We start from the raw sequence: 16786 nt of genomic DNA on the forward strand, positions 1-16786 counted from the left end.
TCAGAGTGAGAGAAAAAAAAATAATGCTGTTAATGTCTCTTTTTAATTCTGAACTTTGTCACAAATATTATTTCATTATAGCATATTTAGATATATTAATGGAATTATAAATGAAGCATAAATAAAGCTGCTGAAACAGCTTCCAGCAATTCAGTTTGTGAACATGCAGAATTAATTTGCTGCCTTTTGAAGTCTTTCAAAGTGGTTCCCAGCAAAATATGGAAGATAAATGTGCTTACAGATATTCTTGGGCAGCAAACCAATATGCAGAATATTGCAAAATAATAAAAAGAACTGACATTTAATTACCCAGTTAACCAATAAAATGTTGTGTGTTATGCTCAACATTTTCAGTTATGATGATCTTCTTGATGACCTCTAGTTTTAAGCCCTTTTTTTATTCCTATATCATGGTATCCATATACGGATTTCCAAACTATACTTTACAAAATATTTTCAGACCCTTCTTTATGTTTGATCAGTCTCAAATATAAATAGCGTATTGTATGAGAATTTTAATTTATTGGAAACATTAATTAAAAATGTTACTCTAGCAAAGCCACAAAACAAAATAAAATTTTATTAAATTGGGATAAAATACATAAAAATAGATAAATTCACACATCAAGATATGTACTGTAAGTGCTTGAAGTTTAGGGGAGAAAGTACATATACAGAGCTGAATGCATGGGAGCCAGGAGGAACTACCTTAAGAAGTAAAACACAGGGGACCAAGCTTTAAGTTCTGGGTTACTTTTCTCCTAATGTTCTATTATCAGATTCAAAAGTGAAATGACTGAGAGCCATGCAATGTTTAAAAAAATTCCTTTTCCTTTGGCAATGTTAGCACTGCAGTTTCAATTTGCTGTGCATATGATACAGTCTTTATTCATACTTGAAAGACAGTGGATAGCAAGCTTTATAAGCAGATGAATTTTCTTTTTAAATGATCTGAAGTCACACAGAAGACTTAAGACCCAGCCAGACAAATTTATAGATTTTTTTTTTCTGTTGATATAGAATCATAGAATTGTTTAGGTTGGAAGAGACCTCCTAAGATCATCAAGTCTAACCATAACCCTAGCACTGTCAATTCCACCACTAAACCGTGGCCCTAAGCACCTCGTCTACCTGGCTTTTAAATACCTCCAGGGATGGGGTCTCAACTACTTCCCTGGGCAGCCCATACCAGTGTCTGACAATCCTTTCTGTGAAGAAATTTTTCCTAATGTCTAACCTAAACCTGCCCTGGTGCAACTTCAGACCATTTCCCCTTGTCCTATCACCTGTTACCAGGGAGAAGAGGCCGACCCCCACCTCACTACAGCCTCCTGTCAGGCAGCTGTAGAGCGCAATCAGGTCTCCCCTCAGCCTCCTCTTCTCCAGCCTGAACAACCCCAGTTCCCTCAGCCCCTCCTCATCAGCCTTGTGCTCCAGACCCCTCACCAGCTTCGTTGCTCTTCTTTGGATACAATATAAAGCATTTGCTTATATTTATGTTAAATGCAAATTACTGCAAGCTGTAACATCTTTCCCTTTAGAAAGCAAATTCCTACCCAGGGCTTATTTCCATGTGGAGAAGTACACACTTACCTCTATGAACAATATCATTCTTATGGCACCAATGAATTGCTTTAATTAGCTGGTAGATATAGCTTTTCACTTTTTCTGGTGGAACTCCATTTGGCATTTCTTCTAGCAATTCAAGCATATTCTAAATGTTTAAAAAACATATTATTTAAGAGTTATATTGTAGTTGCTAGAAGAGAACATGCTTTCAGCATTGTGAAGCAACATACTTAGGTCAGTGAGCCTGGCTATGCAAAATCATAATTCAACATTCAAGGAGTTTATTTTAATCATAAGCATACTACTAGCTGTTTTAATTCTAGAGAAAGCCCTTGTGAAGACAACAGTCCTTAAAGGTGAACCACAAATATACCACAAGTCCTTAAAAGACTGTCATCAAACCACTTAGCCTAAAGCTTCCAAAAGTCATTTAGTTACAAAAAGTTGCTTGAACAGAAACACTAGGTCACTGTGGTTATATGAAAAGTTTAGTAGAGCACAGCATTTTGTAAATATCCAACTGTGCTTTAACGTATTGTATTCTTCATTATTAAGCTCATTCTGCTGCTTTGACATAGCAGGGCCATGACTAATCACAAACCATGTCTATATGTGAATGGGTATAGTTAAAGCAACACAAGCCTGTTAGTGCAAATGAAGTAACAGATATAAAAATGCCTCAAAGGGGCATAAACAGTAACCTAGGGAGTATTGTATAGCTATGTATCAGCTATATTGATCTTAGACATATTTGCACTACAGTAACTATGGCCATATTGACTGTTTTATAGCTATACCTAGGGAAGAAAAACTGTTTGTTTATACTAGTAAATTTCCTCTTTGAAAAAGGACATTTAGATTCCCATTATGTTGGCAAATGTCTCCAATTTTGCACAATTAGAAGTACAATGGAGTTTGTACACTCTGAATCCTGAATGTATAATGGACAGCAGAAGCCCACTCAAAGACAGAAAGGTCTTATTTACTGAATACTGAAATAGAAGCAAGTTTTTTTTTACTATATCGCCTTACACAACTAATTTAATTATGGATTTGAGCATTTGTGGATTTTTCATTTAAAAAAATTTACCTTGTCTTTGACAAACATTAGCTGTGTAATACAACTTTTGAGGTTTCTCTTGTAAGATACTTTAATGAACACAAATATAAGATAAAAACAAATGGAGACTTTGATAATATTTGAAAACATTTTTTTGCAATTTGTGAATAAATACTGCAACTTATGTGCTTGAGTGTAAGTTTCCTTAGAAATACACTTCAGATCTGAGAAAAGGAATTTTTCTTAAGGTACGATATTGATTTTAGTTAGACTCTTGTCCACACAGAAACCTGTGGATCTGGATAAGTCAGTCAAGGAGTTAGTGTTACAAATATGAACCAAAATAGAAGCATCAGCACAGTGAGACATAATCCTATACGAAGACATTAACTAAGGGGATGATGAATAAAGGAGATTACACTAAATGTGAATCTAAGTAATCTGGATTTGAGTATTGCAGAGCTAAGATTCCCTAAAGGACACAAGGTGCTCATCACCAGTTAAAACAAAAACTAGCCTACTATACCACATTTTCTTTAATTCCTTCTACTCTTCCCTCATCCAAAAATATAGAAATCATCCTAGTCTTCAAAGAAACTATTGTGTAAACTACTTGACATATTGGAAAATGAGAAACATTCATGGACTGCAAAGTTTAACTGAAAATAAAGGTGACCATTAATATAGAAATTACATTAGGCACAGATGATACATGATGCCTACCTTTATCATTATATTCTTTTATTCTGATGCAAACAATGTTAGATATTGCAGCCTGGTGTTTCTAACACTATCAACAATTTTTAAAATATACTCTTTATCAGATCAATTAAATAACTTTTACTTATGCTGCTTTTCCAACCCACTACTACATCAAGCTTAGCCAAGTCAACTATAATACAAAATTAAATGTACGTTTTAAGTTGGTGTGTGATCAAAGACATTCCACGTGTCTGGAACAATTACAAGGAACATGGGTGGAACACATCAAGCTTTGGATGTTAGATCTTACTTAAGATCCACCACATTAGAAGTTGCTGATCTGCTGGTGAAAAAAAACCTGATTTCTGCCAAACTGTGGGCTAATATAGGTCACCTCACATTATGCAATAAAGTTATACAACATAATAAATTGTAAACTGAGGTAAAGGATACACAATATTTAGGGTGAGGAATCTTTACATGAGAAAGAATTCACTGAAGAGAACTAGCACTCAGCTAGACTGCAACACCACACTGGCAGGATATTAAATGAAAACTTCAATCAAGGGAACAATAGCTCATGAAAGCTACACAGATACATGTATTTAAGCTTGCGTTTATTTTTACTGTATGTATCTGAATACCATCTAATTATTTCCATGAAGAAATGCTAAATGGTTAGAATACAGAGGGAAGGTCTACCTTTATCATGAAGGTTGCAAAAATAATGAAAGACCAATCTGTGCTAGGTTGTTCCTCCCTGGAAACAGACCAGGATGCTTGGTAGTACTAGGCCAATCTAAGGAAATTTTGGAATAATTTCAAATGAGGTCAGGATTGGAAATAATGACAGTGATCTCTGCCAAATCCTTCTAAGTAACTATTGATAGTGGCCTTGTTACAGAAATATACAAACAAATCCTATTTTTAACAGGGAAGGATGGAGAAAGTTGAAACAGATTCCAAGGTCAAAAGTCTATGATCTTGTTTTGAAAGACTACGTCAAGATTCATTACACAACATAACACAGGACAGTTAATCAGCTTTACAATTACACTGGACTATAGAGTTTGGATGCAAGTTTTTCTTCAAATGGTATGTATTCCAGTCTACATAATTTGAATGTTTGTATTCATATATGGAAGATTTTTTTTTGTTTTAAAGACCAATACCTGAAGTAAAAGCTATAGTAAAGTTATCAATCAGTGTTGCTTTCTCACAATAAATGTCTAGTTACAACAATTCAGACTGTACTAAAGTTTCTGCTGTTCCTCTTTATAGATTAGAATAGCTTAATTTTTAAAAGTAAAAGTAATTTTCAAGACTCTTCCAGTAAGCTGATGATTTAATTGTGGCAAGGATAGTACAAATTCAACTCACTTTTTCCACATATTCAAAAACGAGGTATAATTTTCCTCTTCTTCTGAAGGCTTCCTTCAGCTCCACTATGTTCTCCTGTTTCAAAGTGCGAAGCATTTTAAGCTCTCGTAAAGTGGTTTCTTTGACTTCTTCATTTTCTAGAGTGCAAAGCAAAAGTGACAGAGTAAAACTTATTAAAAACAAAACAAGACTCCCAAGTAACAAGTGTTATAAATCTTTACTTTGAATCCCCGATTAAATTCTCTGTTTCTAGATATTACAGAGAAAAAGGCTTATTATCCAGCATGGACTGACTCTGCTGCCTGGATGCTTATGCATTCTTAAGAGAGGTAACTGAGGACTGTGCTACCATTATGCAACCCTCAAAGACTTCTTGTCACTACCATCTAGGTTTTCAGTGGCAGGAAAAAGTCGTAAGAAACAAATGATTTACATTTCTATCTTTTTCATAATGAAGAGCACTAATATGCTTCAAAAAGTATGCATGTATGTGTGCAGACACATCCTCCACCCCACAAATACATGTCACATGAATGAAGCACTGGCAAGGTTAATATGTCCTCAGCAGAAACACTGGAATGCAAAGCTTGTGTTTGAACAACGTAAAAGAAACCTGATTCTAAAAAAATTTTATTCTCCAAAAGCCAGACCAAAGCACTGATTTGTAGGTCCTGTAGGTTTCCCCACAAGGCATTTAATGGAAATTCAGCAATGCAGACCAGTGTAGTGGCCACAGAGGGCAGCAGAGCAAGAATTGATTCAATGAAGCCTTGAACCTGATTCCGAGGAGACAAGAAATTCAATTGTTTTGAAAATGTAGTTGTCTGAAAGTTGTTCAAGAAAGGAGTGTTTTACTAAAGCTTCATACACTGTTTATCATCAAGAGGCCCCGAAGTGAGGATACTACCAACGAAATGTCAAGTAAACCAGATTATATTAGGTTTTATTCTTCATTAACTAAAATGAAATCCATTAATTCAGTAAATTTGCCCATGCACATGTAGAAGCAGGGTTCTTAATCTCTTAGAACTGTTATCCACAACAGCAGGATATTAAATGGGATATGATTGCATGACTTCAAAGCTAAATCACATTTGTAGGTCATGTACCACAAAGACAGTCACAGACAGAGGAAGAAGAAACAAGGAAGAGAAATTGTTTTTCCAAGCAAGCAAAAGGCAAAAACACGTTTGCAGCAGAGAGAGAATAACACAGGTCATGCAAACACATATTATCATCATCAGGAGAGAGAGCAAAAAAACCTTGAAGTGTAGCAGGAGGGAAGAGGAAAACAAAATACCACCATCACAAATGTTTTGATTAAAAAAATATATAATTTAGAGCAATCTGAATCATTTCATTTTAAAACTGAGTGCTTGGTGTTGGCTTGCCTCAGCCTGATTACATAATTTCATCTATAACTAGACACTCTCTTTCCAGTGTATTTAACATGCATATGTCAAACAACAGCAAAAATTCAGTGAAACAAAAATGGCAATAGAAACAATTACAGTATATTCAGATTTTTAATGAACTACCACATTAACGAGACAGATGTGAAATGGACTGAATCAAATCCATCAAAAGAACTTCTGTCATATTTCCAAAAACTTGTAAACAACTAGCTACAACTCCGAAAAGCAGTCATCAGTCATGTAAACTGATATTACATAATACTCTTGGAAAGCCAGACCTAATGGCAATGTTACATTTTTTTGCTTTCATTTTTTTGTAGACTGGCTAATATAATAATCCTGTTTAGGGCTTAATACTAAACAGATTCATTGCCTAGGTTCTGCACTGAATAGCCATACCGAGTTCCAAAAAGCAATTCTGAAGTACTCTAATGACCTGGTCAATATCATCACCAGAACTGAATGATCTCCTACATTCTTTAAGAGGGATTTAAAACAGATTTCTGCATAGCAGAGCTAAAAGATTCATCAAATATATCCTTCAAGTGTCTGGCAAAACCAGCTGTAAAGCAAAAGTTTGCATTGCCTAAAACGACAGACACAAATCTGACTTTGTGGTGCCTAAATGACTCTGAAAATAGTTCTTGTAACCAACCACACCTCCATGGCCACCCCAACAACCCTGTAACAATAACAAAAAAGAAAATTTCCTAAAATAAAGTGGGTGCTGTTTCTTTAAACCACATTGTTAGCTTTCAGCTAAAGCCTTGGTATACAGCAAATCATAGCTGCATTGCCTCAGATGGGGATGACTCCTCCTATTACTTCATACTTGGCTTCTCCTTCTGTTTGTGCTAGCCCCTTAGGGATCGGGGCTAGCTTCTGATGGATGCAAGGTTAACTGTTGCTCTCGTGGCTGATTGCCAGTTTTGCCTATGATAGTACACTGGGATTCACTGTCCCCCAACAAGTGCAGGTCAGAGACCCAGTCTTCTTTTGTACAGATCTTCGGTTTTATTACTGCTGGGTGAGGAATAGGTGTGCGCAGCACTGGCAATAATTTCCATGTCTCCCGCCTTCTGCCATCCACTTTGCCAGCAACAGTAAGCCTTGCAGGAGTTGGTTCTTCCCCGTTATTTCTCAGTAAACTCAGCAACACTGGAGAATATACACAGGCTGCTGTGAGGGGACAAAAAGCAAGTTTGTGGAGAGTGGAGCCTCCTGAAGGGAGGGCAGAGTTGCTGGATCGCCACCCCCCAGCTCTCTCAAATCCTCCCATGGAACCCTGAGAACTCCCCGATTCCTCTTCGTACCACTGAACTTCTCTGTGACTTCTCTCAGTCTTCTACCTTTACCCCTGCAAGTCGTCCCTAATATTTAGATCCCATCTCACAGAGGAAAGATGATAAAGCGTAAAGACTCTGCAAGCCACTAATACAAGAGGACTTTTTGCCATTTTCTGATTACATCCATTCTACAAGTGATAGATCTTACTACTGTGTATGGCACCACAATTTGAGCCATGTTAAGACAGATGCACCAAAAAAGAAAGCTAGTTATCTAGTTGGAGTGTATAATGCAGTCCCGAGGCAGGTATGAAGGATCAAGTGCCTTGAATATTGACAGAGCTAATAAATCATTATAATTTTTAAATCATGACTTGATATATGAGACTTCTTATCTTAACTGGAGAGTTATTAACAACGTAGTTATTGACATGAAAGATTATGCAACAAAAAAGGTTACCTTCACTGTCTTTGAATTTCTTGATAGCCACAATTTCATGTGTCTCCTGTAAAACAAAAACAGAGGGAAATGAGCAAGATCTGTTGTGTGTTTTCTCTTGGTTTTGTTTTTTTTTTTTCCCCCTGAACATCAGACAAAGAAAAAAAAACATCCAGAGAAATTTCACAATGCAAAACAAGACTAACTAAAAATCCGGTAAATGCCTCAGTGATCAGGCCAAATGCAATACGAAACCACACGTAGCAAATACATCACAATTAGGAAAGCCAGTATTAAAAAACAAAGTTAAATGCCAAAAATTCATATTTAAATACCTTGTACTAGATATCAATTACATTTTCAGAAGAGTTGCTCCTGTGACTCTTATTAGTTAGTTTTTCAGCAGGTCAAACAGACTTTTATCTGGCCAAAGTATGAGTCTGGGTGCTTATCTTTGTGAGCTGAAATGGAAATACTGTACTAGCATGTGGGTAGGGCTTACAGTGAGACCTGTAATTTTGATTGCCAAAAGCTTTTGGGTTTCAAAGTTCAAATATCCACATAGAACATGATTTTAGGAAAGTAAATTCTCTGTGCCTCCTTAAAAAAAAAGTTGTTGTCTTAAGGGAAGCCTATCCAAAACCAGAATCACTAATCGCATTTGAAAGTGTTAATCTGTGCTTACTATATGGTCACAGGTGATAACTTCTTAATGCCTACATGCCTTTGCATTCTTCTAGTATTCTCTTTTCTCACCAAAATCTCTCATCATAAGTCACATTTTTCTCCTAAACGAAGACATTTCTCGTCATGTAAGCATAACCCAGAACTAAAGTGCAGGTCTGTTCATACAATGATGCAGCACCTGAATTTTAGTAACAAGATGGAGAAGAAGCTTTAAGGTCACGGAGTAAGGGCATGTGAGCAGACGTGCAGTAGGCTGAGTTATTTGATGAGCTAGATCTAGCTTACACCCCTTTTCCAAACTTCACAGTTTTCAAAAAACCCACCAATACTATACGAATGCTGGATCGGAGAACAGCAATAAAAAAGTGAAGCCCTTCTGGAATGCCTGAAGACATGTGCATAACCAAGTACCCAATAACACAAAAGTCTATTCAAATCGTCACAACACATGAACCTATAAAACACCTGATGCCATTTAAAATAAGAGCACCTGGAAAGACTACTTTAGATAGTGAATAATGCCTTTTAAGACCTTTAAAAGGAAAATCAGTACTACTATGAGTAAAAATCAATAAAAATGAGTTGGCATATTCATATTGCATCTGTTGGCTGTAAAGTATTATAATGTAGAGTAAACTTCACCAGGCTGAGAACCCTGTGGTTTGTCCAAAACACACATAAGAATATATATATGTGTGTGTGTATGTGTAATTTGCATGTTTTAAAAAAAAAAAAAAAAAGTCCTTCAATAGCTCATAACATCTACGAAAAAAATAGGAAGCATTATGTTGTGCTTTGATTTAAGCGACCAAACTGTATCTACCCTCATTGAAGAAGGTTAGTTCAGCATAAGCAGCACATGCTAGCAGCTCTTAGAGAGGACTTGCATTGCTTTTCTGCTAACAAAACTTACCCTTCATATACACTGGTCTAATCTGTAGGCTGATACTTTACATAAATTCAGCTGAGATACTACAAAGGTCCAAGCACTACCTTTTGCTCACCCAATTTTACAGAACAGAAAAGAAAGGGATTTCAGAACTGAGGAGATAATATGCATTTCAAGTTCAGAGTGATTCTGAAATGCTTGTCTATAGCTTTTAAGTCAAATACAGTTCCTATAGATTTTTGTTTCAGGAAGCTTATAAACTAAATGGTCTAAACTAAACCTAACAGACTATTTTACTAATTATATTCTTACTACTACGTTTAGTATTGTTATATTTACTAACTCTAACTATAGGAATAAGAGTAATAGTTACCAGCAGTATGAAGGAATGCTGCTAAAAGGGTGAGTACATTTAGCTCATTTGACTTCTGGTATCTACTGTTAGGTGCTTTGGCTAATTAAGCCTCTGAAAGGTTTTTCAGAAAAGGAACACCGTAATTGCTCTCAAAAGCCTCTGCTGACTGTAACATGCCTATGTTTAGACAGTGTGCATACACCACTTTGCAGATGAGCCAAATGTATCCATTAACATTGTGTTCCTATTTCACATGAAGAGAAAAATTTGTAGATGCTTCAGCAACCATCGAAAGGCTGTACTTTTACTCTCAAAGTAGGAACATACAGACTTTAGCAACACACATGGAAGAAAAAGCTATTGAAACAGTTCAGAATACTATAACATTTAAGACATTTTCATCTGAAAAGCTTAATAACTGGTATAAGTCCATTAAACTAATTAATATTGTCATAATTAAGCAATCAAGAATTTATACACAACTTACTGCCTATCTTGGAAAAAAAACCCAATAAATAATGTATTTAAACAACTTGAAGTGAAAAAAACACCAAAATGAGACCAGACAACAGGTGCCTTGAGGAGTTGCACTAAGTAACATTTTGTTCCTCCTTAGGAAGGGACATTCTTGTCCAGGTTCCTTGGAGGACCTCTTCATATCTAAATGGCATTCTCTAGGAATCAGCTACTGGTGAAGCAGTCTAAGCCAAAGCTAAAATAGATACAAGGACACTGAAGACTACTGTGCATAAATTTTTAAATACAATGCACCTGCTTGTCAAAAAGTCTATAACTTCCCTATGATGTGGAACACCTCCAAACTGGAAGGGTTTAGGAATGCTCCAGCAGGCAGAATAGAGAAGTGAAGCTGAACGCACATTTCCAATTTCTTGGTCAAGTCCTCTAAACAAAGTAAATAGTATATATAAGGTGACATAAAAAATAGTAGCTCCTCATTGATCATGTTTTAAGCTAGTTTCCAAAGGAAGAATCCATCTCAAAAGCCCTGTTTGTCTGTCTCTCTGTTTGCCATGACCACTAGTAATTTTGAACTAGATGTCCAGTTTCAACCAAATGTTACAGAGAAATGCAAATTTTAAAAAGAGAAAATTTTAAAAAAATTTCTCAAATTCATCAGCCATACATAGAATATCCTTCCTTGGGGGAAGAAAGCAGAACAAACTCAATCTCCTATACATTGTATGATGTTGCAGACAAGCAGCATATGTAGACTGGGCAACGAACTGACACGCAGAGCTTTTGATCAGCCATTGTACATAACTGTCATTTACACAAACTAACACAGAACAAGATTGGAGAACATGGAAAACATTTTGTATATGGACCAATTCAGCAGACGCATGTTTCCTGGATTAGGAGACAGATGCTAGAGCTCTCAGACAATGCAGGCCCAATCTGAAGTTTCAAACAAGGACTGACATGCACTAGGTGCAAAGCAAACAGACACCACATCACTAAGCCCTGAGGAGATGGACAGAATCAGGGACACGAAAAAAAGCAGAGCTTTGAGCAATGAGAGAATTCAACAATGAAAAAATTTAGACTGTGTTACTTAAATCTTTACTTAAAAGTCATTTTGGAGATCTGAGCTCTTTTGTGGATCTAGTTCTCTGCTCCCCAAAATCAGGCCAAATTGCAATTCTCCAAAATAAAATTATCATTCTCTAAAATCTCTTTTTTGCATTTCAAAAAGGTTTTTTTCAAGACTGTACTCTGAAACAGAACAGTACTGAATACAATGTTCAGTCTGATTGCAGAAACCTTCCTCAGACAATAGCTCAGTATCCAACTCTAGCATGGAAAATTCTCATATCCAGTTAATGTCTCATCTAAGTAGATAAGCTGTTACTACTTGATTCAATGTCTGAGACTTCAACGAAAGTCAAGGAAAGAAAAAAACTTAAGTAATCCTAAATATTCTGTGTTCTTTATGGAGTTTCTATATTCTTTACGGAGCACAGAATATCCTTTCTGATCTCTAGTACTATCTTACATAATGAAGTATGAAAATTTGAGTTCAATTCACTGTAGTTTTGCTTCACTCAGCTACATTTATTACTAAGCATCTCATTATCTTTCTCTACTAAAAAATTCTGGCCTCAATATTTCACTTTACATTTTGAGGCAATGGCAAATTTGCAGATGCACAAGTCAGATCTCTCAGCATTGGTACTACCTCTGTTTATTGAGCACATACAAACATTCTGTGCTATAAAACTGTAGGAAAAGCACTGGTTTACAGTTAAGTATACAACAACCGGTTAACTTTACTGAAAACACTGTACAAAAGTTAAGGACATAAACAAACTGATTATTCAGACTCCATGATGACGTATGCCTAAAATGGGGCAAAATACGTCTCTTCTCCACATACGAATCTGCTACTACCATTTAATAACGGTAAGACAAAAATTTCTTGATCCATGTCTGTTCCATTTGCTTTAATAGAGATGGGGAAGGAGACAGCTGTTCACAGAAAAAGGCTATCTCCAGTCCTGGAGATGGGAATGACTTCATGCTAGGGTTCCTTCCCTTTACTTCAAAATATTCATGGGAATTGCTTCTGGAAAACATATGGGATTTACTGTCTGTCCACTTAGCCAGAGGTGAGAGGTGGGTATCCTTATGGGACCTGAGCAGTTCTGACAGGTCTTCTGGCAGCCACCCAGAGATTTCTCTCCCAGGTTTCCTCACAGGACCGTAGTACCTGGTATTTCCTGTCACCAGTATCAAACTAGAAGAGTCCCCTGATCTGAAAGCATTCAATTTTATTTAATTTAAAGGACAGAGGTCCCCTATTTTTCCATGGTCTCTACATAATACATATGACATGACAGTGCTTTTCCAGAACAGTGTAGGGATGCATCTCTGTTGTTTTCGAGAAAAATCCTTGATGTTAACAATGCGAGTACTCAAGGAGAAATTTGCTCCTCAACATAACTCAAGGTCTTAGAACTATAACCATTCTTCTCTGGAAAGAGAAACATATCCTACCAAATTATATGCTGTTCTTGAAAATACTATGTGACAAAAAAAATCTCTTCAAACATTTGTCCCTATTTTGTTTCAAAGGTTTCTGTTAGATTTTTTTTTCCTTTTTCTTTTGCATATCAAGGAAAATTTGACACAAAGCATAGGTACACAAAAAATATTCTTGAAAAATAGGTAAGATTATGTCCTTCAGAAAGTTACGTCATTCAGCTGCCTCATCTATATGATTGCAAGAATTTCTCAAAAATGGATTTTTTAAGCAACCAAAAGAATAAGTGTTTATGAAAATCAACAAACATGAGCAGAGACAGTGACAGTCAATAGTGAGCATGTGCTAGGGAGAAGCAGCACGTTGCTGCCTTTACTCAGGCAGTGCTGCTCCAACAATATCTAGTACATCACATCAGGGTTTTATGCTGATATATTAAGTAGCATATTAAGATAGGATACTGCATGTTCTGTGACTGTCTCATGTTTTCCATCTGTAGAAGTATGAGCCTGTAAGCCCCAGAGATAAATGCATGCTTAACTTCTGCTAGAAAAAGTTAAATCAATCATATTATCTACTCAGAGATAATATTTTCATCTTATAAAAATAATTTAGAAGCAAGCAAGAAACTGTGATTTGATCCTCATGATCCATAATTTTATTCACAGAAGTTAGTTTGCCACCACAAAGAAACACATTTTAAAAACCCAACAAAGTTCAGCCAAACATATCATAGAATCATAGAATCATAGAATCATAGAATCATAGAATCATAGAATCATAGAATCATAGAATCATAGAATCATAGAATCATAGAATCATAGAATCATAGAATCATAGAATCATAGAATCATAGAATCATAGAATCATAGAATCATAGAATCATAGAATCATAGAATCATAGAATCATAGAATCATAGAATCATAGAATCATAGAATCATAGAATCATAAAATGGTTTGGGTTGGAAGGGACCCCTAGAGGCCATCTAGCCCGACCCCCCCGCAGGAGCAGGGACACCGCTAACTGGATCAGGTTGCTCAGAGCCCCGTCCAACCTGGCCTTGAATGTGTCCAGGGATGGGGCCTCCACCACCTCTCTGGGCAACCCCTTCCAGTGTTTCACCACCCTCATTGTAAAGAATTTCTTCCTTATATCCAGTCTAAACCTACCCTGGTTTAGTTTAAAACCATTACCCCTTGTCCTGTCACAGCTGGCCATGCTAAAAAGCCTGTCCCCATCTTTCCTATAGGCCCCCTTTAGGTACTGAAAGGCCACAATCAGGTCTCCCCGCAGCCTTCTTTTCTGCAGGCTGAACAAGCCCAACTCTCTCAGCCTGTCCTCATAGGAGAGCTGCTCCAGCCCTCGGATCATTTTTGTGGCCCTCCTCTGGACCCGCTCCATATCCTACGGCTAATGTCTTTTCTGAACATAGTAAAGTTTTCCTTCAACTTGCATAAGCATTACTATGTTCTTCAACATTTAAGTGCTTAGAATAGATCGTTCAATAATCCTGATTCTAGCAAAAATCACAGAATATTAAACAATAACCAGCAAGGCAACAGAAGCCCATGAAACCATTACAAAATAGTAAAGCATTTATTTTTCATCAGTCGCTTAAAATGAAAGTTTTAAAAACCCAGCAAATTCATTTTTCAAAGTTATTCTCAAAACAAGAACATAAAATATTAAGTTTTATAGCCAGTATTGATCAACATATCATAAATGAAAGATATGTCATCACCAAAGTCTTTAAACTTAGGGCCAGCTCCCTCGCCATGCAAGCTCTGAGAGGTAGCGGGCATTGTCACCTGTGTGCAAGTCAGGTCCTTGAGACATTGTCCAGACACTGCCCTGACTCCACTGCATTCTGCCTTACAACACTGCTGCCTTTGGACAGTAACACAGCTTCCAATCTTTGGATCAGAACACAGCTTCCTGTCTTCTCGAAACTTCTAATATTAGGTGCTGGCAGTTTTGTAACATTACTTTCAAAATCTAGTGCAGTATCTTAGAATACTCTCTGCCAACAAAAGAGATGTGCAAGACGCTGCATTCAATGTCTTTTTTCAAACAGTTTGACATTGGGAAGTATAAGTCATATGCATTCTTGTACACATAGAATACTTTGGGGAATTTCCCTCAAGAGGCATTTCTCTGTTTTAATATTACAATTTTCTCAAGGGAGAAATGTAATTCTCCTATCTTTCAGTTAAAAAAACCAAAACCAAAAAACCCCAGTTTATCTATGAAATACCACTCTCAGCATAGGAGAACTTCCAGGAAATTACTTCCTAATCCAGAAGTCTTACTTAATTTTAGGGAGATGGAGCCTCTGTTAAATAATGACAGAACAGTATGTCTAAGTTATCACAATGCCTTTATTTACTGGAAAATCAATTAGAATTTTTCCAACACATATGTGTTACAGCTTACTTGAGAAAAAGCATCTCAAATGAATCACCACAAACCAATTTTATATCTCTTGAAAGCAGAATGTTACTCACTATCAAGCTAAACGCGGGAGAAGACTCTTAATAGAACAAAGATTTATATACTTCACATGCCCATTTTAAAGAAGATGGCCACACTGTCTTCCTAGTTGAGGAAGAACAACAGGAGGACTGGAGAAAACTTAAACCACTCTGGACCCACTAGAAGATTTCCAAGGAGGTGCAGCTACAAAAGCTCAGCTATTTCACTGGGGAAAGAAGCATAACAAGAGGCTGAAACCTGCAGCTCCCAGTTTGTCAGGAAACGACCAGTAAGCATGTGCAATGATGGGTAAATACTTTTTTAAAAAAATGCAAGCAGATTGCAACAGTTTCTCTGATTTCTTTAGCTATGTGTTTCATAAACACTTGTAACAACTGTGTTGTCTGTTCAGATGTTATGAGTAAATGCTTACATGACCAGTTTTATTTACCTAGTTTAAATCAAGCGTAATTTAAGGGAATCATAAGCAGCAAGCATTTCTCAGCCAACCGTCAGACAAATCTGTAAACAAAATGAGTGGCCCATCCATATCCACAGGCTCACAGATTGGGGTCCCCCTTTGAACCGCCCTGGCCCCCAGTGGCAGGCTTGAGAGACACCAAAGGGTCCCTCCTCCACTGGTGGCAGAGGCTCTCCAGAATGCAGTAAGTTTCCAGGCTCGCAGGATGATTGGGGCTGGAAGGCACCTCTCAACCAATCTTGAATGTCCCTATGCCTGGGGATATCCTGAATAGCCTTGGAGATATTCAAAATCCACCAGGACAAGATTTGGAGCAACCTGCTGTAGCTGCCTCTGCTTTGAGCAGTTATTAGGAGGCACACCTGAATCCTGAGAGGAGTGTATGCATTTTATATTCTTCAAAAACTTGAAATCAACCAATTTATGGTTGCCCCCCCAACTTTCCCCCAAACTTACAAAGACTAATCTTAGCCTTACAGGCTAGTTCCTCCCACTTTCATCTAAGATCAGCAGATGTTCACAGAGTGATTCAGAGCAGGACTAAAGTCGAGACGCTCTCAATCACTTCTGCATAAATGGAGGAAGCAACTTCTCTGGACTCCTAAGGAGGGCTTGTCTCACTAGACGAAGTTAGCTCTGTGCAAATCCTCCCTGCATCCTCTTCTACATTATGCTGGATGCTACCTTTTCATAGACATTGGGAATTAGCAGTTTCTTTAACCCAAGGTTATAACATTAGCATCTGAACAGCCCTACAACCCTAAAATACTACCCGGAAAAGAACACTTGAAGGAAGTGAACCCACTCTGTATTTTATATTAACTACTAGGCTGATGACAGTGGTTAGCATTAAAATTTTCATTGTTCCAAATGGGTTTTTCATGTTTATTCACAATTTTTTCCAAGCAAAAAAGTAGATAGGTATTCCCAAAGAATTTATATAATAGTGTAATGAAAAGGATCTGGAATAAAAAGTAGCCTTTAAACACTATAAATGCAGCTATTCTAGTTTTTCACAATATACTATTATTGTATCAACTTTTTTTTT

At 36.9% G+C, this 16786-nt stretch overlaps 1 protein-coding gene across 1 annotated transcript in view; it reads right to left on the reverse strand.

The window, feature by feature from the left end:
* Nucleotides 1-16786, reverse strand: part of CDKL5 (cyclin dependent kinase like 5) — an 83091-nt gene that overhangs the window by 42577 nt on the left and 23728 nt on the right. The window contains exons 3-5 of the mRNA XM_009648805.2: nt 7873-7918; nt 4712-4848; nt 1594-1714 (exon numbers count right to left, since the gene is read on the reverse strand). Of these exons, the coding sequence (XP_009647100.1) occupies nt 1594-1714; nt 4712-4848; nt 7873-7918 (304 nt within the window). The remainder of the gene's footprint in view (nt 1-1593; nt 1715-4711; nt 4849-7872; nt 7919-16786) is intronic.

Source organism: Egretta garzetta, unplaced genomic scaffold (genome assembly GCF_000687185.1).
Source record: "Egretta garzetta isolate BGI_Z169 unplaced genomic scaffold, ASM68718v1 scaffold111, whole genome shotgun sequence".
Classification (NCBI taxonomy): Eukaryota; Metazoa; Chordata; class Aves; order Pelecaniformes; family Ardeidae; genus Egretta; species Egretta garzetta.